This window comes from Mobula hypostoma, chromosome 11, assembly GCF_963921235.1.
Source record: "Mobula hypostoma chromosome 11, sMobHyp1.1, whole genome shotgun sequence".
In the NCBI taxonomy this organism is placed as follows: Eukaryota; Metazoa; Chordata; class Chondrichthyes; order Myliobatiformes; family Myliobatidae; genus Mobula; species Mobula hypostoma.
The window spans coordinates 25457359-25472328 of NC_086107.1; the positions used below are offsets into that span (position 1 = coordinate 25457359).

Genomic DNA, 14970 nt, shown 5'->3' on the forward strand with positions numbered 1-14970 from the left:
TTATTTCTTATGTTCTTATGAAATAACTGTCAACAATAAATTGATAAAAAAAAGACTATATTCCATGCAAAAATGAAAGATTGCAAGTTTTGTATATCCCAACATCAATTAAATGAGAAGCTGTTTTTGTTGTATTTTTTCTTCCTCCTCCCAATTTTCACATTGATTACAATTATGACCTCCGTCCAGGTGTATGACACATCTTGCTGAGATACATTTTTACCACACAACCCCAACCCCCATTGACTTTGATGACAACCAATTAAGAATGAAAAACTGTAGCTGTTCTTGTTGAAGCTGTGTACCTAGGTTGTCCTGACCTGCGATTTGTAGTCAAGCATGAGGTAAACGTGGTCACCATGAGGTATATTAGTGACTTATATTTCTTTACAGAATTTGGACATCATTACAATTTTTTGTCCATTTAATTTCAAGGAAAGTTAAATTTCCACCATAATTTTGCAGGGTATATATAAACAGTCTGCGTGATTATAGCATACTTCGTTCATCAGTGAATCTGTAAAACTTTTACAAGTTTGCAGTTGCAGGATTAAACTCACGGATGTACCAAAACTTCTGCTTAACTGAGGTTAAAAAAACACAAATCTACATACGCTAGAAATTAGAAATAAAAAAATAGCAAATACTCAATTAGTCGAACAGTATGGGCGGAGAGAGATACAGATCAATGCCCCTTTCCTTTGTCAAGATACCAAAAGTCATGTGGGTACACAGTGTTTATCTTCTTTACAAAACTCCCACCTCCGGATAGGAGTCCGGTTACAAACTGAGGATCATTTGTTTGGAACAAAGAAAGAATGGCTAACCGTTTGGTATGAAACATGAATTGCAAAGCTGCTTTCACGACGCGGTTTTGTTACGCAGACTTGTCCACAACCGACCAGCTCTGGCAACAGCCCCTGGACGCTTGGGCCAACGCGCTGCCATGGAGACAACGCCACCGCGTCCCTCCGAGCCTCTGCTCAGCCTTGATTGGTAGACACGGAGCCTGGCGCTGTGGATTGTGGGTAGCGGCCGGGCCCGGGAGGAGGCCGAGTTTGCGGCGGGCGGGAGGTTTAAGGCTGCCGAGGCACAAGCCGATGCGAGTAAAGGTAAAGATGTGACCTGGCGGTGGGATGGGAGGGTAGTGAGCCAACCGTGGTTTGGGTGAATGGCAGCGACGCTTTGCAGAAGTGCCAATCCCACAGGACCAAGTTCAGTAGCTCTGCACGGCCCACACTGAGTAACAGGAGGGTCCTTTGCAAAATAAAATTGTAATAAATAATGTGGGAAAGGGTTCTGCAGGACAACTGTGTGCAATTCATTCGTCCTGTAGTGGATGGGCTATTAGTTCGTAAAGGCGATGTAAAGAGGAATAAGCATAATTTTGCTTATCAATTTGACAGGTTAACTGTTTGATCTTTATTTTAGAATTTCATCATCTGCAGTTGTTTTCCCATCCTTTGAGTTTGCGACATATACACAATGAAACAACTTTTGACATGCTGAATCAGGAGGAGAAACCCACTGATTTCATGATTAAATAGTTCAAAGGCTTGGCTATCAGTAAAATGATGTTTTGTTGTTAGTTGTTCTTCCAGTGCATATTTGTTCCAAGGCTTGAAAGAGAACAATTTAATTCATATGAAGTTATTAATGCAGTAAAAATTATCCAAAACCATTACAAAAGGATTTAACAACAAAGCACGAGATGATAAGCACCACGAAGATAAGGCCCTCTGACTCACTGAATCAAGGACCTGTTTACCCTAACCTACAATAATCCTGTTGTAGTTTTCCCACATTCCCATCAACTTCTCCTGTTAGATACTGCCACCCACCTATACACTAGGGGCAATTTGAAACAACCAGCTTGCACACCTTTCGGAAGTTGAAGGAAACTGGACCTCCCAGTGGAGAGTCACGTGGTTAAAGTACAATTACCACAAAAAGAGCACCGTAGGTCAGAATTGTACCTGGTTGCCGGAGCAATGAGACTGCAGTTCTGCCAGCTGTTTATCCATTGCTAACTGTACATGATGAGATGTTTAGAAAAATGAATACTGAGGTAATAAATTCAGGAGGGTATTACAGAGCTCGGTGTTAAAAAGACACAGGTGTCATTGCTGGAATGCATTAAAATTTGGAAACCACTGGGGGCCATAATTTGAGGAGTGTGGTCAGTCTGAATACAGAGAAGGGGAGGGATGAGGTCACGTAAGGTCTTAAATGCAAGGACAGGCTTTGTTAGAGTAGAAGCTAATGCAGTAGAAAACTGATGAAGGAATGGGATCATAGTTTCAAATGGTAGTTCAGATCAGCGCTTAACATGATCATCCCTGAGAAGCAGGTGGATGAACTTGGATGAACTGTCCTCATTGGAAATCAACACCTCTCTCTGTAACTAGACCTTGGACTTCTTGACAAAAAGACCAGTCATTTGGAATTGGCAGCAACATCTCAAGCTCTGTCACGCTGATCATGAGTGCTCCCCCAGAGCTGTGTGCTCTGCCTACTACTGTGCATGCTGCTGACTTACGACAGCACTGCCAGGTCTAGCCCTAGCTGCGTCATCACATTTGCCAATGATAAAAACAGTGGTTGATCTTATTGGTCAACCACTTAATTATTTATAGTGCAACTGTAACGAAAACCAATTTCCCCCGGGATCAATAAAGTATAACCATGACTATGACTAATGAGTCAGCATACAGAGATGTGGTAGAGAGGCTTGTCAAGTGACATGAGAACAACAACCTGAGTCTCAACGTGAACAAGACAATAGAGGTGATTGTTGTAGTGTATTTAATATTTAAGTAATATTTGAGTAATATTGTAAATATATTGCTTGAGTAGGTATTCTTTGTTTCTATACATAAATCATACAAGAAGTATGTGAATGACACACATCATATGTGAGCACCTCACTAAAGAAGAACTAAGTAGACAAAACATGTCCAGGCTCCTGTGTTTTCCTTCTAATTAGTTTCTGGAATTACAAAACGTAACAGTGACAATGAAGACATTTTAAAACAAACCCAAAACGACTACCTACCTGTTGAAGTGCAGCACGTTTTTCTTCGAAAGGGGAGAGAAACATTCAAGATTTTAAAAAAAAGCACAGCACGTGTTTCTTTGGAAGATGAAATGTTTGAGTTTAAAAAAAGGCAGAAAACGGATAAAATTCACAGGTTCATAAACTGAGTACTGGGTAATAATGAATTTTACAAAATGCAGAAATCGCTGACTACATCAGAAAGATAAGCACATTCGATTGCACAACAGATAATTGCATGATGTATACTGAATGAATTGAACAGTATTTTGAACCAAATGAACTAGCCAATGAAAAGTGAGTGTCATTGTTACTGAATGCAATAGGTGAAAAAGCATACAGTTTGCTTAGAAATTTAACTGCTTCAACTAAAACAGCTGAAATGTGCTTTGATTTTGTGAATGTAATGCAAGAATATTTAGAACAAAAACTATTCTTGATTGCAGAACACTTTAGGTTTCATAAATGGAATCAAAGGGAAAGGCAGTCCATTTCAGATGTTGCTGAATCGAAGAAATTAAGCATTGTCAGTTCAGCGATAGGCTTAATGATGCACTGAGAGATCATTTTGTTTGTGCAATCTTATAAGAAAGTATTGAGAAACGGCTCCTAACTTACGAACAACTCGCATTTTAAAGAGCAGTTAAAATCGCTGTATCAGTGGAAACAGCAGCCAGAGGTGCAATTAAATTGCAGTCAGGAATGAAAGTGAGCAAGAGCAAAATCGCAACGTTTAAACAGAATCCTGCCTAGCTGAACAAATTGTGTTACCACTGTGGCAGACGAATGCAGTTTTAAAGGTGAAACTTGCAGTAAATGTCACAAAATAGGACACATGCAAAGATCATGTTGGTCAGACAAAACTAAAACAGGGAAGAGAAAAGGATGAAAAGTCAAGTGGTATTTCAAAAACAGTAGTAACCTGGATGCTATTGATGAAAGATCTGAGAATGGTGAGAATGATACAGGACTGCATAGCTTTGAGATTTACAATGTGAGAACTGACAGGAGATGAACAATATGGCCTACACCAGAAGTGAACAACAAATTAATTAAAATGGAATTGGACACTGCCTCGGCTGTTTGAGTCATTCCACAAAATGAGTTTAAATGGCATTTCAAAGATACTGAACTGAAGTCTGCAGATATCCAACTATGAACTTATACTGGAGAAAAGATAACCCTTGTGGGAATAGCATTCATAACAATGAAATACAACCACCAACTAGCCTTATTGGGCCTGTAAGTGGAAAAACAAGAGGGTCAATATTATGGACTTGTGATTGGGTGAGACAACTGCAACTTGATTGGAGATCCATCCACTATTTGTATGCCTCATTCCCTGCAATATAATCATCTTAAAGCAAATTAAGAAAGGTTCTGGATGATGTTGCAGCAGTGTTGAAAGATGGCATTGGAAAATGCAAGCATATTAGGGGTAAAATAGTGTTAAATGCAAAGGCCATATCCAAGTTCTACAAGCCCACCTAGTTCCTTATGTCATCTGTGATAATGTAGTCAGTGAGCTAGATCGCAGTGCGGTTGAAGGAATTCTTTCCAAGGTTGAGTGGAACCCAAGGGAAACACCCGTGTTCTCAGTAGCCAAGAAGAAAAGGCCTGAAAGGGTCTGCAGTGATTTTCACGTCATCAGTCCAGTACTGCTAGTAGATCAATATCCTCTGCCCAGGATAGAGGGTATCTTTGCAAACCTTCCTGGAGGGAAACACTTCAACAAAGTGGACCATCTACAGTTGGAGATGGAAGAAGAGTCCAAAATGTTTATCACTAAAGACACTCACAAATGGCTTTATTGCTATAATGGGCATTTTTGGAGTGGCATCTGCACCTGCATTCTGGCAGAAAGCTATGGACCAGGTGAAGGCTGCACAGGCACTCAGTGTTACCTGATGTTATCATTGTTACCATGAGGATGACAAGGAACATCTCCAAGATTTTAATGCAGTGTTAAAAAGATTAGAAGATTATGGGCCCAGAGCACAAGGTGACGTGTGACTTGTTTAACTGTGGTCTTGCCATTAATGCACAAGAATTACACATATGTGCTGAGAAAATGCGAGCAGTAGTGGATGCCTCAAGGCCAAAGGACGTGTTTTTGTTTCAGTCCTTTTTTGGATTTGTCTATCAAAGCTGGCTATGTGCTCAACCCATTGAACCCAGTACTACAAATCGGGAAGAAATAACAATGGACAAGGCACTGTGAGGTGGCTTTCCTAAAGGCAAAGGAAATAGTCACATTAGACACTGTACTCAAACATTATGATCGACATTGTCCAGTGAAGCTTGCCTGTGATGCCTCACCTTATGGTATAGGTGCAGTCATTCCACATGTTATGAGTGATGGAAGTGAACACCCCAGGGCCTTTGCATCATGTTCCCTTACTGCTGCAGAGAAATATTATGAACAGATTAACAGAGGCCTTGAGTTTGGTTTGGGGTGTTAAGTGTTTCAACCAGTACCTGTACAGGAGAGAGGTTACATTCATTACTGATCATCAACCGCTGGTGTCCATTTCAATCCACAATGGTGTTTCGCTAACAGCAGGACAGTTGCAGTGATGGGCTGTGTTTCTCAGAGGACACAATTAAAGATCAAATTCAAGAGGATAACTAATGGAAATTCTGATGGATTGTCCTGTTTACCCTTGGAAAAGGCAATACCTGAGAAATTGATAAAAGAGGATATTCCTTTTGATAAATTCTTCCTAATGCAAATTGAAACTCTTTACATTTCGGTCGTGATGATCCAAAAGAAAACCAGAAAAGACCCCACACTGCCTCAGGTCTACATGGCTACCCAAAATAGCCAGGATGTGCTGCAGAAATTCCAGTTCCTCCATTTTTACCGGCCCCAGGATGAACTTGGCCTTGACAGGGTTGCCTTAAATGTGGATTGAAAATTGTTGTACCATCCAAGCTGAGAGCTGAAGTGTTAGAGGAGCTAGGCATAGTGAAAATGAAAGCGTTGGCTGAAAAAAAAGATCAGCCATGATTGAATAGCAGAACAGACTAGATAGACCAAATGGTCAAATTCTGCTTCTATGTTTTATAGTCTTATGCAATCTTTATCTAGTAGCCTGAGATGGATCAGTAGATCCAGCAGCTTGCCATGAACTGTTCAGGGTGCCAAGAGCAGTGCCTCTACATCCCTGTGAATGGCCTGCATTGCCTTGGCAAGGGATTCCTGTGGATTTTGGCAGACCATTCAAAACTACTCCTGCAGTCCCAGAGTTAACGCCTACAACCACTGTGGAGAAGGCCCTAGAACCAGAGATTGTTTCTCAGCCACAATTCTCACCTGCCAAACAGAGTGACTTGCCCCACCCCCATCCAGAAAGCTACCAACAAGAGTAGGAAATCCTCCACACTGATGAAGTCTTTAGGCCTGAATTGGACAATTTAAAATTTACTGTGCTGTGGATGTCTATATAATAGTTGTGTTATGTAATATACTGTGTGTGTGTATCTTGTAATTTTATATATATGTATATGATAACTAGAGAGCAATATGTTAATTCTATACTGAATTGGAGTTTATAGGTAAGCAGGGAGGAGAGTCGTGTATTTAATATTTGAGTAGTATTTGAGTAATATCGTAAATATATTGAGCAACACACATAAAAGTTGCTGGTGAATGCAGCAGGCCAGGCAGCATCTCTAGGAGAGGTACAGTCGACGTTTTGGGCCGAGACCCTTCATCAGGAGTCCTAGTGGTAGGGTGGATAGTAATTGATTTTCTCTAGTTAAGGATAAGAGACATGATGTAAACATGCCAATCCAAGCAAAGCTATCAAATACTTCTAAATACAAAGGATATTTGATGTTTGGAACTCTTCCATAAATTACAGTGATTGGAAGTGAGTTAGTTTCAAATATGAGATTCATTGGTTAACAAATATTCAAAATATCAAGGAGAAGAGCCCTTATTGAGCTGGGCTGTAAGTATATCATATCAAATATTGGAATGGATCACTTATGTTATGGAATGGATGTGAGTGGCTAATGCCTATGTCTGCCATCCAAACTCATGTCACAGTTAGAAGTGTTTTGACCTGTATAACTCAGCATCAAGTATTGATGCTTAAAGGTTGTCAGTTTTTAATAGTGAAACTAATTTGAAATTATAAATTAATAAAATGATTTTGACATAACGCTACAACTCGGTCAGTAGTTCTCAAGTAATTGTTTCCATATGCTCAATAGGGCTGATTTTATCATAATTAAATTTCCTTTCCATACCTTCCTTTCACCAGTGAAAAGAAGCTTTGAAAAGGAGACAAGATAATTTTCAATGCATGATTTGTAAAATAATTTTGTGTAGATCTCCAATAAAGTTTTGTGTCTGTTTTGAAGGCCTGATATTTATGTTTTGCTTTGACCAGAAAGGTTTCTGCGAAGAATGTCTTCACAATCCAGTGAGGAAGAAAATATGAAAATAAATTCTCATTTGAATCAATATCAACGGGATAGCAGGTTGGAAAATGAGATTCAGGTCAAGAGTTGTGAATTATCCTCTTCATCAGGTTCCACCTCCTCTCTGCTGTCTCCTATTTACCATGAAAGTTACGAAAGTGAAGATGAAGAAAATGAGTCATTAAACAAGCAGACAGACAAACTTTCAAGAAGAAAATCAGAATCCACCCCAAGTAAAAAGGTAGATAGTTTTTCAAAAACACCAGTAGTGTCAACTCCGAGTGGACAAAAGAAATCCAGGTATATCTTTGCATTTTGGCACCTGCAGATTAATATTTATTTTCTCTGTTAGATTTCTTCCAACAATGTTTGAAGAAACTCTCAGAATTTTAGTTATTTTCTATACTTCTACAAGTACCTCCTCCTCCATTATAACTGTGACTTGAGTTACCCTTGTTCTCATCTTCTGTCATATTTCTTTCCATCTGTCTTATTTTTTAATCACCTGTTCTTTCAAACCAGCACAAAATAAATGTTCACTACCTAGTTTTAGTCCCAAGAGGAACTGTTTTTCTCAGGAAGACTTCTATTTTCTGCTGACTTTACTCTGAAGTTTTTCCTGTACAGCCATAGCAAGTCCACCATCTGCTTATTTAATTTCATGAATTTATGTCCGCTTCTATGAATGATAATTTACCTGGACTTTCTCTGATCTATGTTGTGTTTACTGCTCACTGTGTTCCTTTCACTGTTGGTGGATACAAAGTAGAAATTAAGTGCAGCACAGAAGTTACCTAGCAGTCATCTCCTCATTCTTATTTTGACCTCTTTGTCCCTTTGATAAAATATATTTTCCTTGATGACAAGTGAGGGCTTCTCACCAAAAGAAATTTGGTTTGAAAGACTGGGCGTAGGATCAATCATTTGCAAGTGATAATTCGAGGAAGGAGTTGTTAAGGTATAGAACAAAGAACATCGAACAGTACAGCACAGGAACAGGCTCTTTGGGCCAAAATGTTTAGCCAAACCAAATAAATTAGTAATGGAATGGCCAAATAAACTAATCCCTTCTACCTACATATTATCCATATCCTTCTGTTTCCTTCACACTCAAATGCCTCTTTAAAATCACTAATGTATATGCCTCTGAACCAGCCTAGGTAGTGCATTTCAGGCATCCACCACTCTCTGTAAAATAAAACTTGCCTCTCACATCTCCATCAAATTTACCCCATTTTCACCTTAAATGCATGCTCTCTGGTATTAGAGATTTCAACCCTGGGTACCTTTGTTGGTTTGTTCATTCATTTTGTGCAGCTGGCATGCAAATCAGGCAGCATTTCAAAGTTCAAAGTACATTTATTGTCAAACTATATACAACTTTGAGATTCATCTCCTTACAAACAGCCACAAAAGTCATAGGACACATTAAAAAAAACACCTAGTGTGCAAAAAAGAACAAATCATGCAAACAATAAAAAATAAGTAAATAACATTCAGAACTAAAGTTCACGAAAGTGGAGTTCACAGCCACTAAACTATTGCTAAATGATAATTAAAGAGGACTGTGTGTCCTCATAATCCAATCTAAACTAAGCCAGTATCACTGAAGCCGATCCAGGAGCCTGATAGTTGCAGGCCACAGCGTCAGTTCAGCACAGAGACAAGTAAATCTTGCTGGAAAGTGAGCTGAACACCAGCCCTCATCATGCTGTACTTCTCCACAATTTCTTTCAAGTTTTTTATTTGTGAGCTTTTTAAACATTTCACCGCTGAAATAGTTTTGGTTTATAACAACCTCCTGTTTATTTCTTATTGGAGGTTGCAAATTGGTAATGTTCACTCATTAGGGTGTCTTTTTTCCTTTTGTTATTGCACTGTAATGTGTATTGGTGTTGTAATTTTCATTTGGACCTAAGGTTTAATTTGTCTTTTGATATTCAATGCTTGACTGAATGTGTAATTTAGCAGCAGGGTGGTTCTGTCTTATAATAAAGCTGTTTTTTCTTACTTAATTTTACTGTTATGTTGCAATTAAATTGTTCAGAATTGGTCCATAAATGATTAAGCACAGTGCCTTACGGGAATCCATGGCCTGGAAACGGTTCAATTGTAGTTTGATTCTTGAGGGGCTTTGTGTTTACTGTTAGAAATCTGTTGATTAAAGTTGCATCAACTTTTGACAGTATTATGGATTACTGGTACAGTACCTTTCATATTAGAGGTGATGGATGACAGGGAAGACCTGTTCTGAAGGTTTTTACTTAACCAGTGCTTGCAAAACAAAATGTTTTCTTACGTAGTAAGTGTGATTTGATCTAAATTTTGAAATTTCTAAACTGCAATTTTGAATTCATATAGGCAGAACGTTGGCTTGAAAAGAGAAACACTGTGCAAGAGATGTACTTTGGAGCCTTCCAAAGAATCCACAACGTTGCTGCTCTCTCCTATTTACCATGACAGCTATGAAAGTGAGGATGGTGAGACAGCGGCTTCCAAAACACCTACAAGCAGTATTTCAGACAGAGAAATAGCATGTACTACAAACAAAACTGTGTCAAAGAAATTGACAATGTGCACTCCAGTCAAATCAAAAACATCTAGGTACATGTTGCATCATAGATTTGTAACAACTGTTATAGTTTATTTGTTCATCTTTGGACCTTTTTAGAAGTTATATTTTTAGTTCTTCTGCAACTAAACTATAAAGTAAAATGTTTATTTGTATCATTGATTAAGGTTTTTGAAGTACTTATTGGCTAACTGAGCAACCTAAGCTACTGGGAACATTTTAGCAAGATAGTTTGGTGCACTGTGCACATCAAAACTGATTCTGCCTTTCTCTTTGATGAGGTATTCTGATTGCTAACTGTGTCTACTAATCACAATTTCAACTGTTTTTCACATATTTGGCATATCCCTGAATTCTATTTCTGCCAGCCAATGATACTCACTAATTTGAGTTATTCATAAAAAAACACATGAACTATTATACTTAAGTTCTATTACGTGGAATAAACATTGCAGAATGATTTTCTGAGAATGGTTTCAGAGAATAACCCTTAATATTTTAAATTCTATGAAGAGTTAATACTTTCAGAAGTAGAGAAAATTGCTAAGTATAGCAAGGGAAACTGTTGAAAGATGGGAACAAAATTTAACGAAAAATGGTTGTACAGATAATCTAAGTATTATGCAACATAAACTTAATGTAATTGTGGTCCAGCCAACAAAGGTCAATTTATAGTCTTCAAATGATACTTCTGTAAAAGTTTGCAAGTTAGTGTGTAGTTGCATTAAAATTACTTAAACTGTAAATATAAAATGTAGCTGTCTTAATTGATTACATCATCTAGTCTGGTACTTCAAACTCAAGTAGTTTATGATTCAGAAACCACCAAACTAAATCTGTAATTGGATTGTTGTGAAATTTACTGTTACTAGCACAGGTAATTTAATTAAACTTGATATAGAATATACATGGGCAGGTCTAAAGACACTGCTTGGTTTTGACCCTTAGAATAGGCACTTAAATACACTGGCTTTAAGCGTAAAGTAATTTCTACAAAATGTTAACTTTGAACTAAGATGTTCACAGATCCAAAGAAACATATGGGGTAACTTGTTGATTAACTCTAGCAACACTTTGCTAATTCAGTGTAAACTTGGTTGGAGTTGTGGCTATTAGCTTTCCTAAATTTTTCCAATGAAGACTTGTATAGATTTTGCCCATTTGCAGAATGCCATTGACAGCCACAGTCCTCAAACTCCTGCTTACCCAGTTAGTATACAAAAGTTCATCATATAGGAGTCCTAGAGTCCAGCGATTCCAACTGAGCAGTGAAGTAACACACACAAAATGCTGGAGGAACTCAGCAGGCCAGGCAGCATCTATGGAAAAGAGTAAACAGTCAACATTCCAGGCCAGTACTCTTTCATCAGGACTGGAGAAAAAACAATGAGGAATCAGAATAAGGTGAAGGGAGGGGAGGAGGAAACATAAGGTGATAGGGCAGAGTGAAGAGCTGGAAAGTTGGTTGATGAAAGAGATATAGGGCTGGGGAAAGGACAATCTGGTAGGAGAGGACAGAAGGCCATAGAAGAAAGAAAAGGGGGAGGAGTACCAGAGGGAGGTAATGGGCAGGTAATGAGATAAGGCAAGAGAGGGAAATGGGAATGGGGAATAGTGAAGGGGGGACATTACCAGAAGTTTGAGAGGTTTAATAGAGAATTGTGTATGTACAGAGTTCCTGTGAGGCTGACTAATTTGAGCTGGAGCCAACCAATGGAATTGTATTGCTGTCAGGCTGGTTATCTATAGATCATCGAATTGTAACTATAGCAGAAATACCATTATTTTTGTAAATCAGTTTTTAATTGGACATAGTTATATGTCATTATTTATTGTTTATCAATTTGACCTTTGCATTGTTTCTATGCTCTTCCATTTAATATCTGATGCAGTGAACTGAATACATTTTGAGATAAAGTAATATATGTGTTCCAAAGGCTTAGAACTTCTGCAAGAAAGGCAAAACAGAGTGAAGAGGAGGAGCAGCATTTAAAGGAAGTTGAGCTTACTGCCTGGGAGGCATGGCTTATCAAGAAAGCAAAGGAAGAACGCATTGAAGTGCAAAAAAAATCTCAGCAAGTAAGTAGTTTAGTATGTGTTAATGTTTTCACATTTGAAGTTCAAAGTAAATTTATTTCAAAGTACATATACATCACCATCTACAACCCTGAGATTCATTTTCTTGCTTTCATACTCAATTAATCCAAGTGCTCAGGTTTCCTTCTACATTTCAAAGATGTTCATGGTTAGTAAGTTGTGGGCATGCTATGTTTGCGGCGAAAGCATGGCGACACTTGTGGGCTGCCCCCACAACAATCTTTGGACTTTATTGGTTGTTGATGCAAGTGACACATTTCATTTTATGTTTCAATGTACACGTGACAAATAAACAAGTAATTGTGATAAATTGACTTAAGACTGGTAGTAATCTGATTTGGTGCTGATTGTTCTGTTACTTGACAAGTATTTCTGACATCTTCTCATAATCTTGTTGTACAGTATAATGTATAACAATAAAGTTAGATATGTAGAAATTCATTCTAGTATAGTTGAAACTGTTATTTCTTGCTTGTGTATTTATAACCTGAAAAAAAGTCTTTGATGTTTTAAGGTATAATTGCTAAACAGAATGTAGAAAGTCAAGTGACAATTAATTATTAACTATTATTGTAAAGTTATCATATTAATTCCTACATTATTTGGCATATAATATTTATATGCTTCAGCAATCACCATAAATGAAAGATCATTAGCTCTCTGATATTCAACATATTTGATACTAAGAAACCTAATCATTTAACTTATGCATCAATTCAAAAGAATAGAGACAGCAGTGGAGACAAGATCTTGTGAATCTTTTAAGAAGTAATTGTATTAAGGACTGAGATTTTTGGTAATTTTCTGTATTGACGAATTACTATGAGCTATACAGCCTTTCTCGCCTATCACAATCTTTATTTATTGACATACAGCAAGGAATAGGCCCTTCTAGAACTTCGAGCCATGCCATCCAGCAATCCCCCAATTTAATCCTATTTTAATTGTGGGACAATTTACAGTGATTAATTAACCTACTAACCTGTACGTCTTTGGACTGTTGGAAGAAACTGAAGCATCCAGAGGAAACCCACACAGTCACAGGGAGAACGTACTTACAGGCAGCGGCGGGAATTGAAACCGGGTCACCTGTACTGTAAAATGTTGTGCTAACTACATCTTGTGATGTTTATATCTGCAGTTTAGATTGAGGCAGTCAAAATTTTTTTAAAACTTTAAATTTTCCCACAAGTAAAATATAGTAAGGATTAATCATTTTGGAGGAAGGTATGTATCCAAGAAATATTCTGTATCCTACAGGAGGTGTTATTGAAACAAGCAAAATTAAAAGAGCAAGAAGAACTTCAAAGGAAAAAAGCTCGTGCAGAAGAAGAGCATAGACACTGGGTGCAGAGAAAAAATGAAAAGGTAAGACATATAAATTAGCTTTCTTCAGGATAATTTATAAAGAGTTCACTCATGAACATCCTGGAATGCAGAGCAGGTGGAACTCCATATTTGTAGTTACTTTGGAGCTGTGCTGTACATCCAAAGAGAGAGAGGTAAAGGAGCATGCTTGTTGGCAAATCACAGAGAAGTATGAAAATAACAGTTTAATAGTAGTAGGGATTTCAGCTTCACCGATATCAATTAAGATTGCCTGAGTATGAAAGGCTTGAAGGGTGTAGAATTTTCAGCTAAATATCTAAAACTAATCGAGAAGAGCTTTTTGAACTGGTATGTGGATAGTCCTAATAGAGAAGGGGTAGTACTGGACCTAATCTTTGGTAATGGAGCTGGCAAGTGAGAAATAGTGAGGTTTAGAGAGATACTAGATTTTAAGATTGTAATGGAGATGGTTTAAAACTAAGGTCTTTAACTGGAGAAGTTGTTTTAATATGATGAAATAGAGTCTTTCGAAAGTGAACTGAGAGCAGCGTTTTAAGTCTATGTGGAGGTCATTTGACATGGAAATGAGGAGAAACTGTATAAACTATGTTTGTTTTCCTTGGAGTAGAGAAAGGTAAGGAGGGGACCTGACTGAGGTATAAAAAAAATGAGAAGGCAGGGATAGTATGAAACCATTCTGCTTAATAGATGTATCTGTAAGCAGAAGTTCAAGATGAGGGGCAAGAGAATTTAAGAAGAATTCTTTTCATCCAGAGGGTGGTTTGAATATGGAACATAGAAGCTAAGCGGATGGTGGAGACAGGTACATTCATAACATTTGTGAAGTATTTACATAAGCATTTAAAACATGATATTAAAGACTGTGGGCCAATTGCTGGAAAATTAGATCTGTATAGATAAGGATTTCATGGTCAGCATGAACACAGTGGCCCAATGGTCCTTCAGTCTGTTCCACTGTTATAAAACAGATGTCTTGTAGTTTAAGGGTGAGATCTTAACCTCACAATCTATCTTGTCATGGCCCATGCACTTTCTCTGTAACACTGTGTTCCACATTCTGTTGTTGCTCTGCATTCTGTTATTGCTTTTCCCTTGTACTACCTCAGTGTATTTATGTTTTGAAGTGGTCTATATGGATGGCGTACAAAACTAAGCTTTTCACTGTATGACACAGAATGCAAAAGATCAGACGAAGTGAGAACAGCAGATTTCTTTCCCTGCTTATAATGAGATGATGGCTCTTTAGGGTCAGTCTAGTTAAATAATACATTGAAACTCATTTACCCTTTTAGAATTATAGCTTGCTTGGAACATTAATCTTGTCTCTTGAGTATAACTCAATATGCTACTTTTTCCTAAGGTGATCGTAAACACAAATGATTCTGCAGATGCTGGAATACAGAACAACACACACAAAATATCTGGGGAAGTGGTAATAGATGGTTGCCTCTCGAATTGGGGGCCT

The 14970-nt window shown here is 37.9% G+C and overlaps 1 protein-coding gene across 1 annotated transcript in view; it reads left to right on the forward strand.

Annotated features, from left to right (window-relative positions):
* Positions 1–1038: 1038 nt before the first annotated feature.
* The window catches only part of LOC134354251 (coiled-coil domain-containing protein 34-like), a 35116-nt gene continuing 21184 nt past the window's right edge, over positions 1039–14970 (forward strand). Inside the window, exons 1-5 of the mRNA XM_063063152.1 lie at positions 1039–1112; positions 7456–7786; positions 9848–10090; positions 11996–12137; positions 13416–13523. Of these exons, the coding sequence (XP_062919222.1) occupies positions 7473–7786; positions 9848–10090; positions 11996–12137; positions 13416–13523 (807 nt within the window). The 5' untranslated portion in view covers positions 1039–1112; positions 7456–7472. The remainder of the gene's footprint in view (positions 1113–7455; positions 7787–9847; positions 10091–11995; positions 12138–13415; positions 13524–14970) is intronic.